We start from the raw sequence: 24,301 nt of genomic DNA on the forward strand, positions 1-24,301 counted from the left end.
ACACTGGAAACTATATTCAATATTTCATAATAACCTATAAGGAAAAAGAATTTGAAAAGGAATCACTGTGCTGGACACCTGAAACTAACACAACATTGTAAATCAACTACACTTTAAGGAAAAAGAAGAAAAATGAAAATAAAAAGCACCTCAGACCTAACAGGCTCAGAACAGATCGCCTGATTCTCCTTCCAAAACAACCCTTCTCCCCATCCCTCTCTTTTGCCTGCCTTCTTTAATTGCCCAGAATGCATGATGAGTGTATAATATACATCTGTGTATTTGATTATTAACTGAAACACTAGATACACAAAAATGTAAAACCCAGGAGAGCAGAGACTGGTTTCCCAAGAACCCGAACAACTCCAGGCAAATCTCAGGCACTGAATATTTGTAGACTGAAAGAATGAATGACATGAGGTACCACTACAGACCACCTTCAGGTGCTCATATAACACCTGATGTTCTAAAGAGCTATGAAATGGATTAACCATTATGCTAATGGCTAACAGTCATTTACCGGATTATATGCTGAGCACTTCACAGTTTAATAAACATGTTTGGATCATCATCTCATTCGATCCTCTTAACTAATCCCTATTCGACAGAGGGGAGACTTTATGACATCCAGTTTATAGATAAATACATTGGCTGTGTTGCAAAAGTTTGCTTGTGAGTCTGTTAGCTGTTAACTTCTAACACGGACCCTCCCATAGAGATGTGTCACCTTAGTGGTGAGTTTGGTGAGAGGTAAGATCCTGCTGTCTGGGATCCCCTCTGAGCGAAGCAGACTGTGCAGGGCTCCTCAGAGAGCTGGAGTCCTAAGATGCGGGGGATGGTGCTCTGAGACTCAGGAGGCAAAAAGAAGAAAATGAACATTTTGAAAAGGCATTCCTAAACCGCGGTGGCTGGGGGAGGAAGAAGTCACAGCTCCTAAGTTCGTTTCTCTTTTTCCTGAAGAAGGAAACGACCGCCCATGGACCAGTTTTGAGCTCCGTCCTGCAAGACTATGTAAGTTTCTCTGCTGGGTCTTGGTGTTGACTGTTTCCATTTTGAAGAGCCCCCGTAGCGCCCAAAGGAAATAAGTTCTGCAGCCCCACATCCACACTTGACCTTGGCTCCTCGTGCGGCCCCTCAGCTCCCTGCCTGCAGTCCCGGCATGAGGCAGCAGCAGCCACAGCAGACAGGGTTGGGGGCGGGGAGGGGCAGGGCAGACTGCACAGGACCTGCACCCCTGTCTCCTCCCTTCTGAGGTGGGGTTTTGAAGTGCGGCAGGTTTCCAGAACACAGAACAGTCTACAAAAATGTACTGCAAAATGAATGGAGAACGTGCTCAAAAAAGTAAAAAGAAAGAGGCCGAGATATATCAAAAGGACAAAGAAACCAATGAGCTCACGATTGAGAGAGGGGGAGAGAGAGAGACAGAGAAGTGGGGAGGCGTCCAATGGCCAAAGCTTGGACAAGTTTGGCAACAAGTAAATAATGAGAGTATTGGATTATAACCCCCCAAATCAGATAAATATCAAATGCCTCTTCTGATATAAATAAGTGATGGAATTAAGTGAATATATGGGGGAGAAGAGACAACTCTTCTTTATAGAAGAATCCCAAATACTAAACATAGAAGGAGTGAGGGAAATAGAAAGTCACCCTGAGTCCCTCAGATCTGATTGCTGCAGGAGAGATGTACTGATGAGGCTCCAATTAGTGGGTGATACTTTAAGGAGAAACAGGCTACCTGAATGCCCTCCAAGTTTCTTCCTAATAACTGTTGTTATGTTAATGTATGTCCACAAAATCTTTGATCCTTCCCCCTCCAGGAGGTGGAGCTTAATTCCCCTCCACTTGAGTGTGGGCTGCACTTAGTAACTTGCTTCTAAGAAATGAAGTATGGAAAGGGGGGAAGCAGTGACCTTGTGGTGAAGAAAACTGGCAGACACCACCTTCACCAAAGGATCCAGGTCCACATCACCAGCAAGAAGACACAGCGATGTCATGCACCACCTGCTGTGATGCAATGAGACGGGCGCATCACTTCTGCACTCTTTCCTTCCTAAGAATCTACAACCTCTGCCTCAGCAGGACAAACCCCCAGCGAGGGACATTGTACAAAACACCTGAGCTGTACTCTTCAGAAACGTCAAGGTCATGAAAGACAAGGAAAGAACATGAAACTGTCTTATACAAAGAGATATGACAAGAACATGCAATGCAGCTTCCTGAACCAGAAAAAGGACATCAGTGGAAACTCGGGAGAATTTGGATAAAGTGTGTAGTTTATTTAAAAGGAGGAGGTGGCAATTTTTTTTTCTACAAAAGAGGCAGATACTAAAAATTCTTCTCTTTGTAGGGCATGTGCTAACTTTGAAGCTACTTGTGCCTGTCCCTGCAGTGGAAAACTGCTCGAAGATAACATGGCAGTAAATGGGGGGCAGCTACATTCCAATAAAACTTACGTACAAAAGTGGGCTGGATTTGGCCTGTGAGCTGAGTTTGCTGACTCCTGGACATAATACTATACTGATGTTAGTTTCTTGGTTTTGACCATTGTGTCCTGATTATGGAAGAGGGTAACACAAGGGGAGGCCGGACGGGATACGGGATCTCTCTGTACTATTTTTACAACTCTTCTGTAAGTTTAAAATGATTTCCAAAACATTTTTTTTGATAAAGTAGAAATAATTTGGGGATTGTGTGCCACTTTCAGATGGTCTGTGCTACCCTACTTTGTACCTTCTTTCCCTGGTGACTATATTTATTCAAAAAGTGGTCATATATAGGAATTACATGCCACAGTCAAGGCCAATTCCAAGGCCAATTTCCTGTGTCTGCTCTGCACAGAACGGGCTCATTACACCACACGAGCATGGGAAGTGGCAGCAGGACGTACTTCCTGAAATGAGGCGAAGCCTCAGGATGGATCCCCAAAGGGGGCTAATAGGGGTGACTCTGGATGGCAATAGCTCCACTGCGCTTCTGCTCATAAAAACGGCTAGATAGATCCCACTGAAACCTAGGTCATGGTGCCATTTTCAAAAACCCAGAATAGCAAACTGAATGTGCTCCCCATCTTCCACTCCAGACCCTTCCCAATAAAGATGAGAATTGCTTTGCTAGCAAGTAGAATGACCAGGACTGGAGTTCATACCTCTGGGTGCTCCTCCTTCTACGATGGTGGCATTAAAACCATCCTATAGTCATGGGACCCTTTCTTTAAGCACATTCTTAGGCAGGACTGGAATAAATAAAGCAAACAACCTCACAGTGAAATGACATTGGGGCTGATGGAGGATGAGTAGGAGTTTGCTAGCACACATAAGCAGGACCTGGAAATCCCCACCACATTGGAGAACCCAAAACATGGCCCCAGGGTAGCAGATGGTGAGACACAGAGAGTCCTTGGGCTTAGACTTGAATGGACCCGTCTGCCACACCAAGCGTGGCCTTTGTCATATGTGATGGGGAGCTGGAAAAAGGGACTTCTGCAGGTAAGCAGGCAAGTCTGTGTTTCTGAAAGACGGCACCAAGAGGGGAGGGGGATCCACTGCAGGGCGCCTACTGTGGCTGTGAACCAGGAGAATGAGCTCTGGCCCCACATCCCAAGGCCCAGGAGAAAGGGTGGGAGATGCAGGGCTTGGACCTTCCTAGGGGGAAGGACCAAGGTCCTGACCCGGAGCTTTAATTTGAGCCATCTCAGAGGGGCTCTGAACTTGAGGTCTGACACCTCCAGGAAGCTGAACTTTTTCCCTTTTCGTGCACCCCACACTGCTCAGAATAAGTAAGGAGGTGCTAGTTGCCTCCAAAATGCAAGTTCATGACTCAGGTTTCGTAAGTCACAGGCACGGTGCAAGCACTACGAGCACACGTTGTACTGAACTCAGCCACGTCAAGCCATTCCCCAAATTTGATTTCCAATCACTTTAACCCCATCTTGACATCTCTCACACTGTCCAGGCAGGTGAGGGTTGGGTGAAATCATTTATCTTTAGTAAATCCCTTAGTTTATCTTGTTCAGCTGTTCATTGTTCTTTGGGACACTGAGCCCCTTTTGCTTTTTTTATATTAACACGATCCTACACAATTCTATATATAAAAATGTTTCTCTCTTTTTTTTTGGAAGAATACTTTAAGTAAGAAAACAATTATTTTAGACATCAGAGAGTGGTGAATTTGTAATGATCAAACTTGATCCTATCTTGACACATGGGAAACTGACTCAAGTTTGGGAATGTCAAAAATTCAGAAGCATTTATAAATGCCAAGGAGGAAATATCGTGCACTTTGTGGCCAAAAGAAAACAGTCAAGGTGGGTGAGGAAGACGTAATATGGGGATACTATTGCTTTGTGAAATGATATTGTATTTAAATGTATGGTACAGATATTTAAAGTTCACTTACTTTCTACCTATGTAAAGTAGGTGAGTTTGGATCTAAACAGGTATGCATGATTTATTTATACCCATTTATACATATATATATGACATCAAAGGAGGAAGTAAGCTGGAAATATAAGCCAAATGACTTCTTTCCTCAGACTGGCATGAGCGTGGGACTAAAGAAAAATGGTTAAAAGTTTGCTCATGAGTAAATATATCTTTCAAGGAGCACTTCCTTCCCATAAACAGCAGAGAAATCTGGGAGGGGCAGTTCTTGCCCACGTATGAGTCATCTTCGGAGTAACTGTAAGAGGTAAGACCCATTGTTGGTCCTGGAATCCACTGACAAAAATGGTCATGCCTGAGAATTTCCTGTCCGTCCTTCCAACCCCACCCTCCCCAAGGCAGTCACTGTTTGCGTATTCCTCAGAAGAACTCTCCAACTGAAAATGAAGACTTTCTCGGAAGGAACGCCAAGAAGTAAGGCAGCGACTTGCAAACTCAAATGGCATTCGAGGCAAACCTCACAGGTGTTCGGGACCACAGGGCTGGCGTGCTGGCCGAGCACCCCTGGCAACAGCATCTTCTGTTTGCCTCAGGTGACCTCCAGCATCAGAGCCTGCTGGGTCCCTGGGGGGGCCTGCCCCCCGCCCCACAGTGCCACAGTCTGTCAGAGGCCCCAAGGACACACTACAAGAACCACTCAAACTTCCATCTCTTCTCTGTCTCAGCGTTTCGCCCTGAAAACCATGTGCTTCTTGTGGGTTTAAAAATCTCATTAAGCCACGTGATGGTTTGTGGGACAGATAAAGCACTTACTTTTAAAAGACCACTGGAAAACAATGAGATTCCTGCCTGGGGAGAAGATGGTTAAGTATGCATCCCTTAGTTACAAAACAACAACAGCAACAACAACAAAAAGGGTTAAATGAAAAACTTAGCTCAACTGATCTTTTTGGAGAAAACACTGTGACAAGAAGTCTCCAACCAACAAAAATATCTCTAGACAATAATAATTTATGCTCCCTTTTCTCAGAGAAACGGGTGGCTCTACATAAGGGAGACAGACATGCTGGATCTTTGTAACAACTTCAATGGCATGATCAGAGCATGGCTATCACTACGACAAGTGCCTGTGTGAAATCACGCATTCAACCTGCACATCAACCTTTTAAAGTAGGAGCTACCATGATCCCACTTTAAAGATGTGGAAACTGAGCTGATTAAATAAGCTACCTAGAGCACATGGCTAGAAAACACCGGTGTTCTAACCCAGCTGCCGGATTCCAAAAGGCATGTGTTTACCCACTGAACACGCTGCATCAAAGAGCCTAGCAGTGAAGTGGCTGCACAGACCCTCTGAAATACAGGAAACGAGAGGATACTGAAAACTGGCCCCGCCCATGAAAAGAGGTAATGTATCAGAGACGCGAGGTAAGAAGAGAAGGTAACCTACATCATTTAACTTTTTCTCCATCCCTTTAACAGTGGGCTCCTGAAAAGGCACCCTGTTTTCATTGGTGCCCCAAGGCCAAGGCATTCCCATCTTTCCACACCTAATGGACAGGGACCTGGTACAAGACGGAACCTGACTACAACTGAAGCAGGTGGGCCTCTTCTTTAGGTGGGATGCTCTTCTTAGCGCCTCCTCTGAGAAATTACAAGAGGCATGATACCCACCGCCTGTACACAGACTTCCCCTTCCAGCTGCACAAGTATGGTCACTGCCCCCAGACACCCAAGCCCGTCCCTGCCTCAGGGCCTTTGCCTTTGCTGCCCTGCTCAGCCCACAGCACTTCCCCATGGATCTCCAGCCCCGTTCTCACACATCCTTCGGATCTCTGCCTGACAGCCTTCCCCGACCACCTAGTCTAGACTACAGCCCTTGCCGCCCCGCCACCATGCTCTCCCCTGTCTGATGCCTGCATTTCCCACCTCCTGATGCATCATCACTCTTCCGCCATGTTCTATCTGTCAGGCCTCCCCACCCCCGCTGGACCAAGAGCACTGTGTGAGCCTGCCCGTCCTGCTTCCCACACCCCCAGCACCCACAGCCACAGTGGGTGCCCAATAGCTCATTAGTGGATATACAGATGAGTTGATTCCCAAAAGCCAAATCTCAAAGGGATAAGACAACGTTGCTCTTTTGCCATCCTCTTGGAGGAATTTCTTGAGGCAAACCAAACGTCATGAAGCTCCTTGTCATAATAAACAAAAATCTGCCTACTGTTTTTAGGCACCTACGTGAGGACGACGTCTGTGAAATCCCGGAAATTAAACAGAAGCTTGAAATGTGCACAGGAATTAAATGAAGCGCCCACTGCCACAGAATTCAGTGTAGACGCAGCAAACAGAACTCCTCACTGCTTAGGTGGGGGCCTTAAGAATGAAAATCTGATGGTTACTGTTTTTTACATCTTCAGCAGCGATCAGAGCCCTAAGTGTCACTCGGCATCCATCCTAGAAGCAGGGTCCTGCCGGGGGCCGGGGGCGGTGGGATGCTTGGAGCAGCTGCACTGCCTTTGCACCTTTTCACTGGAGCGTTGGTGTAAGGGGTCCAATTGTCCCCACTGTTTTTGAGCCTCGGCCTTCGTAACACCCCCTGAAATGTGTTCTCCTAAAGATGTTCCCTGAGATATGACACCGCTTTGCATTGTTTCCCTGCATACCAGCGTGAATATCCCAGAGTAATCCACCCTTCTTTTAACGGCCGATGACAGCTCCAATGGCTGGGCAAAAATCAGTTGAAGGAAAGGGAAGTCTTGTCGGAAATGAGATTAATCTTGTAACGAGTGTTCAGCCCTGATAACCCATCTGGGCACACAACTGCTTCAACTGGAGAGCAATTAACCTTCACCCGACAAGCTCTGTCCAACCGTTATAAACATGAAAGAGACAGAATCCTTCCCCCCTCCTTGTAGACTAAACAACCAGATTTGAATTCCACGTAAACGGCCTCTCTCTGCAGATGTGCAGTGATGACAAAGTCCAGGGGGGCAGGTGGGTCACGGCCACGCTATCACTCAGGTAACTTTGGGCTCGGTTTGCTCAAATTGAGGTTCTTAGTGTGAAACATCACTTGGGAAACATTTTAAAGTACAATCAGTAGCTTTAGAGGAGCTGGACAGAGGTGCTTGCATGCAAGAACACGTCTGCTAGGAGAAACACAACTTGTCCAGCAGGAGGAATATCTGCACGGAGCCGGCCTCCTCACCTGCATTCAATTCCTCTCTTCCAACCACGGTGGGTATTTGCATAAGTGATGCAGCTTGTGGTCACCGAAGGGACATTTTTTTTTTTTTCATCTCTGAGAAGTTATTAGCTTTCAGGTGGAGCAAACCTGTGCTCTGGCCTTTATCAGCATATAATGTAACCGGTTGAACTAACCAAGCCGGCCCATGTAAACTACTGAGTGGTTAGGAAACCTATCACCTACAATTGAAAATCACTTTCACGACACCGAAGAGAAATCTCTGAGGTCATTTAACTTATCGCTCAGGCAAGCGCTTTCTTTAGCATCAGTTTATACTGAGCCATTGGGTTGTGGGTCTCCAGGATATGAAACAATAAATAGATAGAGGAGAAGGCCCCTGAACCTTAGAACTGGTGACAGACCAATGTGGGTGCGTAATATACGTACATATGGCGTTCAGACAAGAAAACATTCAAGTATGTATACAAAGTAACAGACGGACAGATGTTCTACGTTCTATGTTCTGCTAGTGTAACTGTAACTCAGATTTTTAAAAATAATAAAAATAAAAAAAAAGGAAAAGGTTCATTTAGCATGTTCTAAGCAAATGGATCTCTCCTAAGATTTTAATCCAGTCTTCATGATGACCAAAGACAGCTCTCGAGATAGTTCATCCTAACATCGCACCTTATCTTTCCTTTCAACCTGGTTTCTCTTTCTCCAGAGGATAAGTCACAGTGTGCCAGCCTCAGGGCTATGTCTGCATGTACGTAACAAGGCTGAGCCTCCAGGGTATATCTCGCCTATGCTCGTCTCTGGACCAGCCTCTAGGAACAGCATGAGGGTGTGGCGCAGTAGAGGGTACGAGTCATATGAGCGAGTGTTATGCAACCAGGACAAAATATTCGGCTCTCGGGGTCTTGCTTTCTGAGTTTGCACTCATTTGCTTCACACAGGGCCTCCTCCTGCCATGAGTGTGTAAGGACGTCCCTACCCTCCAGAGCAGGAGCCATGAGAGGAGAGCAAATGGACCAACTCGTGCATCACAGGGATTTAAACCTGTATTTGCAGCCAAGTTGATGCCAGCAAGGGATTCCACTGGCCCAATTCTCGCAGCCACCCTGGGAGCTTTTTGATGACTTAGCCTGAGGCAAGGTAGAGATGGGCTACAGTCACTCGAGTTGGGCAACTCTTCATCCCTGAGTGGCCATCGTGTGTACTGGAAGCGCACATGCGCACACACAAACAACATGACCAAAGTCCCTGCCTGGCTCTTGATTTAAATTTGCATTTCTTTCCCAGGAAAATTTTGCAGAGGCTTCAGTGTCAGTGACAAGATGAAGTTCAATTTTACTTCGAGTCAGATGCATTTCATAAGAAGTTAACAGCAGAATGTTTAGGGGCCAGTTCACGCTTCTGGTTCCAAACCCTCTATGTATATAACCTCAGCAGATATATAGACAGAAGACAAAAGAGAAATCATAGTGCCTGATAGTCACGCAGTTTACGATGCCATTTTATGCCTTAGAACAGTGCAGGTTCAACTCGAGGACATTATGAAAAAAGCCACATGAATCATTTTTTTATAAGGTGTAAACAGCACACTCATCCATTCGTCTAGACCGGGCAGACAGGAGGAGGCTGATAGGCTGCCTAAGTCCCCATGTGACTTTGATGAGCTGGCGTGGGCTGCCCTAACCTTGTCGCACTTCTTGACATTTACCAAGTAAAATGATGAGATCAGGGAAACCACAACTTCGAACTCAGTATCTTGTGAAACTGAAACGGCTGCAGAGTAAACACTTTGCCTGACAGTGATTTTTGTTTTGATCATCATACTGCATTGAACGATGGGATGGTTGACATCCATGCTGTGAAACTGTATATTTTTTTCAATGAAACAAATTGCATTTACACTTTCCAAAGTGGTATTGACACCCGAGTCATTTGTACCTAAGCATGAATGTAAGAATCCCGGCAGCGGCACCTCAGTCATTAGGCTTTACCAATGCATAGCTGCTCTTCTAATGGGCAAGCAACACGCAGAAGAGAAGATCCACCTTGAACCCTACTTTGTCTCCTTCCTACCTCAAGAGTGGCCCCCAAGTCCACCTGGAACCTCAGAATGAGAGCTTATTTGGAAATAGGGTCTTTGCAGGTGTAATTAAGGTAAGGATTGAGATAAGACTGGACTAGATTAACATAGTCCCTAAATCCAAGGAGAGCATCCTTATAAGAGACCAAAAAGGACAAACAGAGACTCAAAGAAGGTGAGGGCTTCCTAGGTGGCGCTGTGGTTAAGAATCTGCCTGTCAATGCAGGGTACACGGGTTTGAGCCCTGCTCCAGGAAGATCCTACATGCCGTGGAGCAACTAAGCCCGTGCGCCACAAATGTTGAGCCTGCGCTTTAGAGCCCATGTGCTGCAACTACTGAGCCCATGTGCTGCAACTACTGAAGCCCACGTGCCTAGAGCCTGTGCTCTGCAACAAGAGAAGCCACGGCAACGAGGAGCCCACGCACCACAACGAAGAGTAGCCCCCACTCACTGCAACTAAAAGAAAGCCTGCGCACAGCAAAAAAGACCCAACAAAGCCAATAAAATAAATTATTAATTAATTAATTTTTAAAAAAAAGAAGGTGATGTGAAGACAGAGGCAGACATGGAAGTGATGCAGCTACAATCCCAAGAAGGTAAGGATTGTGGGAAACCACCTGGAGCTGGGAGAGAGGCATGGAATGGATTCTCTCTGAGAGCCTCCAGAGCCAACCCTGAGACACCTTGATTTTGGATTTCAGGCCTTCTAAACTCAGAAAATAAACTGCTGTTGTTTTAAGCCCCCAGCTTGTGGCTATTTTCACAGGAGCCCTAGGACACTAATGCACTACCTGCAGATGCTGTTTTTAACAAACAGCGTGCCATCTCAGGGCCTTACATGGTCCACTAACTGCCTTACAGAATTAGTACCATTTCCAAAAGTGCTCGAAGGTAGCTTCCAGGTTACAGAAACCAGACAGCCTGAATTTTTCAGAATAATACTAACTTTGCAAAACTTTTCATGTAAACTCCTTTGTCTGACCATGCCCTGATTTTTCTGCTTAGGAAAACGTGTCTCTTGCGCCACTGGGGGAAAAATGCCTGATTTACCTTCTAGTGAAAGTTATTATCATGAGGCGAGGTGTTTTAACAAACATCTTTAAATCTCTCAACATTTGTTTGAAATGAATGTTAGAAGTTAAAAAAAAACAAAAAAGCGCAGCCAATGGAAATTAAAACCTAATTTCTTGAGTATGTTGTTCCAACCAACAGTTATGGGCAAATTTGTCAAATTATGATTGCTTCATACACACACACACACATATATACACGTATATACACATATATATGTAAATTGAAGTATAGTTGATTTACAATGTTGTGTTAGTTTCACATGTACAGCAAAGTGATTCTGTTATACATACATACATATATCTATTCTTTTTCAGATTCTTTTCCATTATGGATTATTACAAGATATTGACCATAGTTCCCTGCACTATACAGTAGGTTCTTGTTTATCTATTTTATATACAATAGTGTGTATCTGTTAATCCCAAACTCCAAATTTATCCTTCCCCACTGCCTCAGGCATATTCTTTCCCTAACAAAATCCTCGTTCTCTTAGGAGTTCCTTTTAATTATCCTAAAGACAACTGAAACTTTCCTGACCCAAAGGATAACTGGGTTAAGAAACAGTGGACTCCTCAATGGCCAATCAAGTTTCTTCCAATATTTTGACTCCCAAATAAAAGCTGTTTCCTTCTCTTCCTTAAAAACAAGATTGTAGTGTTTGCTAGGAGAGGGACAAAGTCTGACCTCTTCTCACGACACATACTGCCAAGGACACGCTTCCCTCAGGGGAGGATTTTGGTACCCATTTATTCTTGTGTTCATTCATTCAGCAAATGTTTATGGGGCAGCACGATATGAGCCAGGCACTGGAGAAATGACAGTGAGCCAAACTCTTGAATTATTAGATTGAAAAATTATTAGGTTGGAAGTGCATTTTAAAAATCTCACCAAGATAACCAAATTCTGTAGGTTTTATGAAAGATCACATTTCCCTTGGCTTATATGTAATACGTTTGACCATAAAGCTCATTAAGTTAATAATATGTTTGCTAAATTTGAAATTTCAGTGGGAATCCAATTTTATTACCTGGCTTAGAGAAGTTGGTTGTTAATTGCTATTAAAGTTAATCTTTCTCATAAAGTAGATTATCTTGCAATCAAATACAAAGAACTTAGCTATCTATGAAAATGTTCTCTCACACCATATACATTGCAGATGTCAACTATATAATAATTACAGTACTGGTGAGGCTGCCTGACTTACCAATGAACACGGAAACCCTCAGTGTGAACCAGTGCATAGAATATCAGCACAGGTGTTTAAGGGATCAAGTAACAGCTTCATTGAAATTTCTAAGGAGTGACTGCAGTTAACAAAAGAAGAAAAATAAATGGTGCCCATCATAATCCATTAAACACAACTTTTCATGATTCTGTGCCCGGGAGGACTTTTTGCACAGTGGACTGTAACAGCTGAACATTTGGATGAGCCAACACAAACCTTGGAGAAACACCAGGAGGGGTTGCCACTCAGTAAAAGTGAAGCTGCTGCTGGGTTTTGCCCCATCCAGAAAAGCATCACATAACAAAATGCAGGTTCTGAGAGCTGTATTTCTGCTGTCCGTTTTCACGTGGAAGCATCTCCAACCATGGCCCAGCATAGATGCATGCATTTACTGGGCATGTGCTCACAAGTGTTCAAAACTCCATTAGGTCCCGGGTAACCCCACAATCATCCCACCTTCCCAAGCACAGGCAGGTTCTTTAAGATAACACATGCTTGTGTCTACCATGAAGCATTCAAACTGGACACAGGGGCATGCAAGACACTGGTCCCAAGATAGAGTAGTAATTCTGTCTTCTGATCAATAAGGACAACTTCTCTCCTAACCTCGTGGTGGTGACTAACATGATGCTTTGCATATGAGAAGTCAATAACTGTTCACTGAATGCCTTGAGCCTCTATGACGTTAGCCCCTCACTAATTAATGCACTTATCATTCATGTACTTATACTCATTTAGTTATTGAACAGACATTATTAAAGGCCTGCTGCTTACCAGGCATGGTCGGCACAGATGAAGGATTACACGACACCAGCCGTATAACTTAGGGCACAGAGGGCTGACCTTTAATAAGCAGTGTTTGGAGAGTTTCTGTTGTGCAATGAGGTTCCACAGATTCCTAATCTTGAACATTCACTGGCAACATGGTAACTCAGTAGATGTCTGTTCGCCTCTAAAGAATGTGTCAGCCAAAGTAGCTGGTTCGAAATGGCGCTTGACCCCTTCTGCACTAGGACCACTCCAGAGACCAGCTGTGGCTCCCTGCTGCAGGAACGTACTCATCCATTGGCACAGGCCAGCAGAAAGGTGAGGGAGGAGACAGGGAGCCTCCCGAAGGCTTCCATCTTGGTTTTCTTTTTGCATCCTCAAACCATTGGATTTCTGAGTTGAGCTGCTGAAAGTTTGGTTAACATGCTGCTCAGACTCCTACATGCACTCACAATGGTGACTCTGTTACATTTATTCCACGATACTCAAAAGAATGCCGTGAGAAAGAAACCAGTAACACAGAGGGAAATACTTTCGTCTCTTTAGAAGAAACTATAAATATCTAAAGAGTGCTGGAGGAATCCATTCAAAAGATGAACAGTAGAAACAAACACAATTAAGAACTGATTACGTCAGAGAAAGCAAATACGGTATGAGACTAAATTAAATACTAAGTATGAGATTAGGATTAGTAACCAAAAAGAGCTCACACCAGTCTGCACATGAAAACACCCTACTGCTCAAGCATGGACATGTATTAACCTGTTGGATCCTTGCACCACCACCAAGAAGCTGGTGTTAATATTACTACTGAATCTTTTACAGATGAGGAAACTGAGGCACAGAAAAGTGGCAAGCCCTTGCCAAGGCATGTTGGAACAAGTGTCTGCCCTAGGCAGTCTGGCTGTGCTCCAAAACAAGATACCGGGTCCTCAGGGAGGGATATGGGGCCTTAATCTCTAGAGGGGGGTCATAAAAATTCAGCCCTCATTCCTCTTTTTTTCACTATCCTGGAAAAAAAGAAGTGGGAAAGGAGCTATTAAAATGAGTTTAATTTCTCCAATTCATTATTCTTTTTAAAGAATACATCTATGTGCATGGAAAAAAGCCAAAAGAATCCAAAAAGAATAAAATCTTAACAGACTCCCGATGGTGTACTATCAATTAATTTAACTTCCTTTTCCAAATTATTTTCTAAATTCCTACAATAACTGTTTTGGAAATGGGGGAAAAGAACAAAGTTTTTATTATTATTTTGTTGTTTAAAAGATATGTTATCCGGTGGGTTTACTGAACCTGCATTCAGGTTGAAGAAAACGAAACAAACCAAAACCAACCACCATCGTCAGGCAGGCAGAGGTGATTTTCAGAGAGGATGTCACAGATGAGTCTACCAGCTATACGGCCCTGCACCAGCACCACACAACCATGATTCCCGTGGCGCCGGAACCAACACAGACTCAGGAGACCAGAAAAGTCATTTTGCAAAAAAGCAGAAGTGGCAGGAGGCAACATCTGGAAGGAAACATGTTGGGAGATGCCTCGCAGAGTTTCACGAGAAGGTAACAAAACCGCACAATGAAGATGGAAGGGGAACAAGTGCAGAGGAAGAAAGATCTTCATTCAGACAGGAGGCTCCTGAGATGGTACCGTGTCTTCCAACAAGATGAGCACAAGCATATAAACAGATGGGTCTCCAGAAGACAAATATCACTTTGGGCAGTTTCATGTCAATTCCACCAAAATAGGTGTATTGAGTGACTGTGTAAATAAAATCACTGGAGTATGTTCACATACTAGCACCTTCATAAGAGAGGATGACATCCAACCATGTCTGGAAGTTTCTCAGGGTCAGATATAATCTCTGCTTCCCCCTGGACGCCCATCAACATGTACGGGATACATACTGGATGGAGAATCTCTGTCAGACACTGTCCTCTTGTCCATTTCAACGCAAAGCTCACAGGTACTTTCTGATCATCAAAGGAGGCACGTTAGCATGAAGTGACCCACAGTTAACAGCGGCTCAGCATTCTAATTATTTCAGGCACCCGCAGGAGATCAGGGTGGAGACGTAGGTTTCTATGCTTAGAGTATGTAAACATCACTCTTTGGAGTTTTGCCAGTGCTTGAGTTGAGTGGCTTTCAGGTGCTATTTATTTTGTTTGGTTTATTGTTCAGTGTTACTGTTTATTGACTTGATATATTTTTTCCCCCACAAAGGGGCCAGTCGGTAAGGACATATCCTGTAGGTGGAAAATTGATGATTCCCTATTGTTCAGTGTTTGTGCGTTGTGGTTTTATTTGCTTTGGTTCAAAGGACCTAAACAAGGCATTCATTGGAATTTAATAACCGGTGTAAAATCAGCACAATCTGTGCACTGAGATTTTTGTACCCAAATCGGGTGATCTCTGTTTGACTAAAGAAAGCAAAATCTAAAATGACCTTTACATCTAAATAACCACAGAAAAGAAAACCTCCAACTGAATCTCAAAGAGGTGTATTTTTCAACAAATACAGAAACAGCCTCATGTATCCTTCTCCATGATTCCATGGAGACTAAAGTGCCCACAGGGCACGAGTCTTACTCACAGTCATGTCTACTCTAGTTACGGTCCTCTCTGTAAAATCTAGCCAGCAGCCAAGACCAAGGACGAGAACAAGGGTCTAAAGCCATTACCTTAGAAACATCATATTTTCACCTTCTTCAAGACAGTGAATTCTGCCAGAAAATCTGTAGCAATAGGCTCATTCCCCTTGCAGCGGGGAGAATGCATAACAAACGACACATTCGCAGAGGAAGTTTCCATCGGGAGCTCTTCCTGCAACTCTGCATCCCTGGTGGGGCTGGCTATCTGTGTAGGAAGTGGACACAGGAAGTATCTGTCTACAGACCCTTTATCCTCAAGGTAATTGCTACAGCAGCATTTTACTGTTTACCAAAGCAGTAAACATGCAATCTAAAAAAAGATGTTTTCCATCTCCAAAGAACAAGGCCTTAAAAAAATGTATGTGCGCTTATTTCATAACCAGCTCCTTATCAAAACTGTCGGCAATATGACTGTGCTTCCAAGCGTGAGTGAGTCAACAGGAACAGCTTTTGGGGTAGAACCGAAGTCTCTCTCTCAGGGATGCCCAAAAAACAAAGCCTGGTTTTCTCTGCCGAGATGCTACTCTAGCAGAGTAAATTTTACTTTTCTTCTAAGCTTAACACAGGCTTAACAGAGTCAGGGTCTTTGGCTGAACAGGTAAAGTCAACAAGACTTTCCATGTTAACTCAAACTGGTAGAATGGATTACCTATAAAGTCACTTGTATTTGACCTCAGGCAAGATTCTTATTGTATATGTGCATATAAAGATGCTTCTAGTTCCAGGTGTTCACACAAGAAGAAGTTAAAGATAGAACTCAAACGTGGACGCGTGGCTACCGCTTTCATTGACCTTGACCTGGTGCAGGCAGAGCCTCCTGCCAATGTTCTCTTTATTTCTTTACTCCTGATGAAAAGCTTGTGAGCCTGCACTGTCTCAGGCGTCCTGGGAAGACAGGAGTGATTGGATATCCGTGAGAGGCAGTGTGGGGTGAATGGAAACAGGTCCAAGGAGAACCCCTGAGCACTGCAATTGTTCAAGGGGGCCCTCCCCATCTTTAGTGTTATCCTTATGTTTTGAAAAGCTCCTATTGGGTGGTTAACGATCACACAGAGGAAGAAAGAGGAGGGAAGGCTCATAAGAGTGAGAATTACAGAGAGAAGCAGAGGGTAGCAAGGCCCCAGTGTCTTCTCCAGGGCCGGCCATGCAGAGGCTCAGGCAGACTCCACAGCAAGCATCTCTTAGCACTGTTTTAGGTCGTCTCCAATGCAGATAAAGTACTGTGAATAACTGAGAACTCAGCATTCTGTAAGGTCTTTATTTCTTAATAAAGACAAAAGAACATGTTAATCAGAGGAAAATTGGCTACTTGAAGAAAAAAGAATCAATCCACAACCTGTTGTGGAAATTGAAGGAAAAAAAAAAAAAAGGCAACCTTTTATGGATTTCCTGATTTCAGTCCTACAAGGAAAACTGATTTGACTCGACTGAATAATAAAATAAGCTAACAAGTATTTAGTACCTCTAACGTGCTCCATACAAGTCCAACTCAGTTCATCTCCCCATAGCCCTGTGAAGCAGAAACCATGGTTACTCCTTTTTACAGGTGGGAACACTCAGAGATTGTGAGGTGAGGGACCTGCCCAGGGAGAAATGCCAGGAAGACCATTTCTATTTTCCCAAGAAGGAATGAAGGCCCGGAGAGGTGCCTTCACCTGCTGAGGCCCCACGACATCAACTGAAGTCCCAGCTACCCTCTCTCAGGCCAGCCTCTTTCCACTTCCCCTCCCCAGCCTCTGCATCTACACCTCCCTTTCCTTGTGAGCAAGATAAGACCAATCCTTTCCCCACAGAGGCTATTTTAAGGATGCCGTGAAGAAATGGAGTCTCAAAGGCCTCCCTGGGCATAAGATAAACACAGGCTGGGCTCGCTCTGTTTCACCTTCATGCTTCTGATGCTCTCGGGAACATCAGATAACACCTGCATACAGCACAGATCCAAAGGGGACTTCGCAATATCAAACCACATACTTTTTTTTTTAAAAAACTTGGAGCAACGTCTTGGGAAATCTACCTCAAATTGAGACACAAACTAATTGTGTTGACAAATTCTCAAATGTTGTTTCAACAGCTTCCTCTTCCTCAAAGGTGAGCACCACATGCCTACAGCTAACTTTAAAAAATAAAACTCAACAAGACCCAGTGGGATCCAAAGGGAACGGGAATGGTAAAGTTACGATTGGCTGATGATTTGAATTAATGGACTTAGGGGCAAGTGGATGTGGGGGGGGGGGGGGTGGAGACTTTCTCTTCAGCGTTGACTCTGTTTCAATACTTGCCAAATTAAAAACAAGAGCAATTTGCTATATCATAATTTTAAAATGGAAAGAAAGATGTTAAATTATCAAGGTAGACTGATTTAAAGGCCACTGTTAGATTCAGGAGTGCGAGTTCTCTGCATGACCTGTTAGAAATGTTCTTTATTTTATGCTCCAGAAACTGACATGCATTGTCCTGAACAAAATCATTTGAAGTAACAGCTCTGATGTTTGTGTTTTGATTGGATTATGATGTGGCTTTAAAAATAAATAATGTTCCTTGGCCTTGGCATTGGCATTTCTTTTCTAAATGTCTCAGCACTTATCTGTGCCTGACAGCAGATTACCATTCTTCCCAGAGTCTAATTCCATGAACACCCCTGCGGAAAGATTTGGTAAGGCCTGATGGAAAACTCGGAGACGCGGGCAAGGAAGTTGATACTTGGGGTGAGGAAACTGAAATCAGCAGCTGATCTGGAATCTGGAACCACGGGCCCCTTGGATATTGCCAAATATGGAAAGAATTCTTGTCACCAAGCAAATGGAGAATTGGGTGCTAGAGGTTTAGCTCTTGAATTTTCTAGCATTTTATCTTAATTAGCCAGTGAGAACAGAGAAATTGTTGCCTGTGGGGTTTTTCACACAAGAGTGGTTACATAAGTTAGCCAATTATAATAATTTTCATTATTTAATGTATCACTATATCATTTAATACATCAGGGTTTTTTCCCTTGTATAGTAATTTAATATTTGGAGCTAAGGCAAATAGCAGGGAAAAAAGATCAGATGATGCTAAATTGAGGATAAACAGATTTGTGTGCCTTGAGCAAGTTTCCTAGCCCCTCTAATCCTCTATGCTTATCTGGACAAAAAGCACCATGATGCAGGCTGCAGTGAGCATCTCATGAGATAACATGAGTACCCAGCACAGAGCCTGGCCTGGAACAAGCTGTTATAAGGATGATATTAATTTGGATCTACCTTTTAAAAATGTTTTTTTCGATGCTCTTTTCAACAGCAATTTAATTCTACTTAATTTGTATTTAAACTGAGAGAAATATCTCTAAAGAAATACATCTATTTAAAATCTGTAATAATGATTATCTTACTGACATCTTAACCTTCTCTTTAGGACCTTTAAGGATTTTAATCAAAATTTATTTTTCAACAAATATTTATTGAACCCCTATGCTTTGCCAGGCTCTGTCGAGGTCACCAAAGAGATGGACAGACTGTCACAAAAAACAGGTTCTATGGTTTACATAGGTAGACATAGAGTCACCCTCCCAAGCACAAGCAAAGCTGGGAGCCTGTGCTGGCAAGAGAGGAAAAAAAAGCAGGAGAGAGTGGAGAGAATGAGGAATGATCCCAAACTTTGTAAAACATGCCTCAGCCAAGTTCAATAGGGAAAACATGTGGGAAATAGGTTTGATCAAACAGGGAATGAAAGTGTGAATAAGAAAAAGATCCAGAGGTCACAGCGGCCACCAGTTGAAATAGGTTCACAGCAAAAAAAAAAAAAAAGTGTAATGAAATACTATAATTATGGAAATACAAATAAAAATGAGATTCCATTTTTGCCTGTCACAATGGCAAAGATTCAAAGAGTGAAATATTCAGAGTTGTTATGAGTGCAGTGGAACTGGCCTTATCTATGGCTATAAGTAGGAACTGGTACAGCCCTTCGAGAGAGTAAAATGGTCATTTTTTTTAAACTGGCAATTATTTAAATTTGGCAGAGACTTTAAGAATATGTATGCCCATTGGTCCAATAATTCCTTTTCTAAGCACTAACATTAATAAAATAAAATTTTTGAAAATGATATAGAGGGTGCATTGCAATGTAATTAGTGAAAAATTGAAAGCAATGTTATTTCCTACAACAGGACATTGGTTATATAAATCATAACACTTATTTTCAATGGAATATAATTAAGCATAAAAATTCTGCTTATGAAAAAACTGTAGTGACATGGGGAAATGTTTGTAAAACAATGTTAACTGAGACAAGCAGGACAGGCAGAAACACACAGTAGGAAGACACACCAAATGCTGATCATTTTCTCTGGCTGGCTGGGGCTAGGAAGAATTTATATTGACTTTGTAATGATTTCGTCTTTCATTTTCTCCACAGTGGGACTGTTTTATTACTATCGTTTGTACAAAATAACAAGCCGCATTTTTCAAAATTAACGAGAATACAGGCCAGTGGGAGGATTCCAGTCACCCGGCTCCTGCCCTCATCAGGAGCAGGAGGCATTGCAGGCCTCCACCCTCCTTCAGCAAAGCAGCAAACAGCCTCCACCCTCAGAGCAGGACTAAATTAATCCTCTGGCCAGCCGTGCCTCGAAGGACTCCCTGGGTGCTGCGCGTGCCCAGGTGTTTGGTCCCTGCCCTGCTGCACCCTCATCCAGGGACCCCTACGAGCTCCCTGCTCCGGACCTCTCCCGGCTCCCCGGTGCCCCGCCCTGGCTGGGAAGCCGCCACAGGGACCTGTGGAAGTGACCTGTTATCCTCCCTGTCTCTTCAAAGGCGTCAGCACAGAGTCTGCCTGCCTCTGGGCGTCACACCTGAAGCCAGTAACGGAACACACGGAGAGAATTTGGAGCAGGACCAGAAAGACAATGCAATCTATTAGCAAAGGTTAGATGCACTTGGATTGTCTGATGGCACCTGCCATTTATTGAGCACCTACTAGAGGCTCTCCCGCCCTGGACTCGCTGGGGACAGTCATTATAATCCCACCTTACAGGTGAGGCAACGGAGCTCAGACAGGTTAGGGCCCTTGCCCAGGTCACGTGATTAGGGAGGGTTCAAATGCAGGCGTGTCTGTGGCCACATAACATAGGAAAAGAAATCTCAGGGGTGATCTGACAGAGTCGCAGGGCAGAGAAGAGCTGCCCTCCATCCTGTGGGGACGAAAGGAGGGGATGGGTCCCCTGCTGCCCTTGAGGCGTCCCCTCAGCCCAAAGAAAAGATCCTGCCAGACCAGACGTGCCAGCAACACTGGAAAGGCCTGCAGACTGTCTCTGTCGAACCCTCTCTTTGGAAGATCTTACACTTCAGAGAAGCTCTCGGGCTTTCCCACGGCCTCCTGTACTGTGTCAGCTGTGAAATCGATCTATCTGCCCAGGTCCTGGGATGCCAAGGCTTTAGGTCTCGCCTCGCACAGAGGGAACCTTATTCTGAAGTTCTAAACACAGAAGTCATACTCCTGAAAGCATCAGGAATGGTTGTCTCATTTATTTATTTTATTTCTACTTATGGTTTTTCAAGAGACACCAACAAGCATACACGTGTGTGAGGGGCAGGGGGAGAGATTTAAGCAAAGATCTGTTTCGTTAAAAAAAATTGACAAAAATTAACAAAAATCACAAAAAGTGATTATTGAAATAATCACTTTCAAGAACATATAGATAATTAAGAAACCGTTCAGACTTCCAGAACATTCTCTGAGAGTATTACAGTCCTCCGTAAGTGTATTTCATGGGACAAAAAGATCCACAAATTCTATCCTTTCCAATTCACCTTTCCACAGCCACTGAGGAAGCGTGTCCAGGCTCAGAGAGAGCTGGGGGGGAAGAGCGCTGCATCCCGTCCGGAGGGGGCACACCGTGTCCAGAGCCACCCACAGACACGAGCAGCAAGTCACTTTAAGATAATGGCCCGTAATCCTACCGCTAGGCCAGGGCTCGGGCAACACGACATTCACATAGTGGTGCAGCAGTACGTTATGTCTGCTCTTCCTTCCACTGTCACAGAGTCCTCTAAAGTAACAAGGAATGAAACAACTCAGATTCCACTTGAGCCAATGAGTTGCTGAAAATTCCTATGTCCTGGAGCCATCAGCCTCGTCCATCACATCCCTCAAAATCCTACATATGAAGGAGATGAACTTCCTTTACAGAACCCTGAGCTTTTAAACGGGTCCGCTTCACACATAACAGCAAATATTCAGAGAGTGCCTACTATGTGCAAGGCACGAAATACGTAAGAAAAGCTTTATGTCTTTAAATTGTTTTTTTACTGAAGTATAGTTGATGTACAATTATATAAGCTACAGGTGTATGATCTAGTGAGTCCCAATTTTTAAAGGTTCTACTCCATTTCTAGTTTTATAAAATATTGGCTATAATCAAGTTTTTATAAAATATTACGTAATATTGGCTATAATCGGATATATTGCACAGTATATCCTTGTAGCTTATTTTATACATAACAGTTTGTCCTCCTCACCCCCAGCCCCCCTGTAATGCCCCTCCCCCTCCCCACTTGTGACCACTGGATTGTTCTCTGGATCGGTGAGTCTGCCTCTCTTTTGTTACATTTACTTGCTCGCTGTATTTTTTTAGATTCCACCTATAAATGATATCACACTGCTCAGCAAAACCCTCCAACCTCTGTCAAATCAAAGAAAGGAACTTCTTTAAACTCATTGAAACCGTAATCGTGTTCTCCCTCCACAAGCCTTGTTAGTAACTTTCCACCTCCTGTCTGGTTCTAAGATGCTCTCCGCTCACGCTGCTGTGCGCAGCCTGCTCTCTCCTGGTCGTCCAGTGCCAGATCTGCGACAAAAGAAAATCCCCACAATCCCATCTTAAAGACTGAAGACCTTTAAACTCTAGGATCAGGGGCTATAACCTGGGGTCCCCAGACCACCAAAGGAGTCCAAGGACAGAACTGGATTCCGATCGAATTAGCTTCCGTTGTCACTGTGTGTGTTGCCTTTCCTGCATTTAAAACCATTATTCTGAGAAGGGGTCGCAGGCTTCATTAGATGTCCCGAGTGGCCCAAGGCATGACAAAGGATCAGGCAAGTCTTTGGGAGATTGGATAGAAAATCCTAACTGAAGCAAAATCACGTTCCAAGGCTAACAACTGGCTCCTTGGAGTCTGTAGGCAAGGGCAGTGCTGTTTTGTGGAGAAGGAAGGGAGGGGGCGTAAAGCATCCCCGCCCCCCCCCCCAGTATTGTCAGGTGGCCCAGAAGCAGTGGAAGCACCAAGACTGATTCGTGAATCACATATGGGAACATCACTTTTGATGCGTATACGTTTTCATTAGAACTCTTAATCTGATCTTAAAATTCAGGGACCTTTAAGGATAAATGGACACACTCACATAAGCTCCTAAAATTTCTTTACTTCTTTCCATGGAAACACTTTGTTCCTATTTCCAAAATACAAAGGGAAAATGAGGGTGAGGATCATAAAGACGGGATAAAACATCGAGCATTTCATAGTGCCTCACAGGGTCTTGTAGATATTCATGCCCCCAAAAAAATCCACTCAGATGTGGAGGAACAACATAACCAAAGCCCGTGTATCTGACAGTCGATTGACTAATTGATTTATTTACTGAAGCAACAGAAAACAGAGTGCGTCTGAGACTGGAAACTGCCCGTATGACAGACTGTTTCCTAATTCCAACGGACAGCCGTAATTTTCCCTATGCTAATTTGAGCTTTGCACTAACATAATTAAACCTGTAGTCAACAGACTCGAGCCTCCTTTTTTCCACTCTATAAACAAGTCTGTAAAATCATCTCATTACTTTACCCAGGAAGCCTAGCAAAACATGTCTTAAAGGAAGTTACCTATAAAGAGCGGCTATTTTATTTTAACAGAGGATTAAAAAGAGGCCACTTGAAGTCATTTTGAGAGTTCACTGAGGCTATACACCATAGGCAGACAATGCAGTGTAATCAAATGTTAAAGTAAGCATAATATCCTGGGTAAGTGTAAACTGTTTCCCAAAATTCATTCTGAAAATCATAAAACATTCAAGCTTCAAAAATATCTTCATCTCTTCAGAAATGTATACTTTAAATTAAACAGTGTGACACATTTGTAATCTATGCAAAACATACCCCCACACCATAAAGAACGGTCTGTTATTTCAATGCCCTTTAATACACTGATTTTTTGAAACACACACACACACACACACACACACACACACACACACAATTGTACCCAAGCTATTCAAAATTTACAAAGAACATTAGATTCAGTTGCTATGAAATATGGACACAAATAAGAGTGAAAATAAGAATTAAAAGGGCAGCATTTGGGGTTATAAAATCAAATACTTTCTGCTCATATAACTGAAAAGTAGAGAACATCAAACCCTAGATTTTAAAATTCCTTCCTACAGTTATATTTCAGCAGACTGCAGTCTTTGAAGCCAAAGAAAGAAAAATCTCTGTAAGATTAAAATCTTGATACATGACTTTTTTATATATATTATTGAACATATCTTGAAAAACAAAACATATCTTGAGAAATAAAAGCTGAATAGAACTTCTGACACATAGTTTATAGAACGGGTATTAATTAAATCCTCTCTCACAAACATTTCAAATTCCAAATCAAGTAGGATTTTAAAAATTGTCCTGGCCCAATTCTGGGCAAACTTCCATATTCATGAGCTTTCAAATTAACTAATGAACCTTGTTGAAAACACAACCAAACACTACATGCAGCAAAACTAAAGACATGCAACCAGTAAAACTTGCTTTTTCCTCCTTTCAGTGTCTGTTTTTGCTGCTGACTTTTTCTCACTTCTACAAATGTCACTGAGCCGCAGAGGCCTCGAAAATATTGTAAGAGACCGCTTCTTGGACTCTATGCCACCGACCTGTGCTAACCATCAAATTGGC

General features: G+C 43.4%; 1 protein-coding gene across 12 annotated transcripts in view; it reads right to left on the reverse strand.

Moving 5' to 3' along the window:
• The window catches only part of ERG (ETS transcription factor ERG), a 262,203-nt gene that overhangs the window by 80,197 nt on the left and 157,705 nt on the right, over positions 1-24,301 (reverse strand). The window contains exon 2 of one of the 12 annotated variants that reach the window (XM_057697334.1): positions 22,762-22,809. The exons of the other annotated variants lie outside the window; for them this stretch is intronic. Within the exon in view, the coding sequence (XP_057553317.1) occupies positions 22,762-22,809 (48 nt within the window). The remainder of the gene's footprint in view (positions 1-22,761; positions 22,810-24,301) is intronic. 12 annotated transcript variants of the gene reach the window in all.

This window comes from Hippopotamus amphibius, chromosome 10 (assembly GCF_030028045.1).
Source record: "Hippopotamus amphibius kiboko isolate mHipAmp2 chromosome 10, mHipAmp2.hap2, whole genome shotgun sequence".
Classification (NCBI taxonomy): domain Eukaryota; kingdom Metazoa; phylum Chordata; class Mammalia; order Artiodactyla; family Hippopotamidae; genus Hippopotamus; species Hippopotamus amphibius.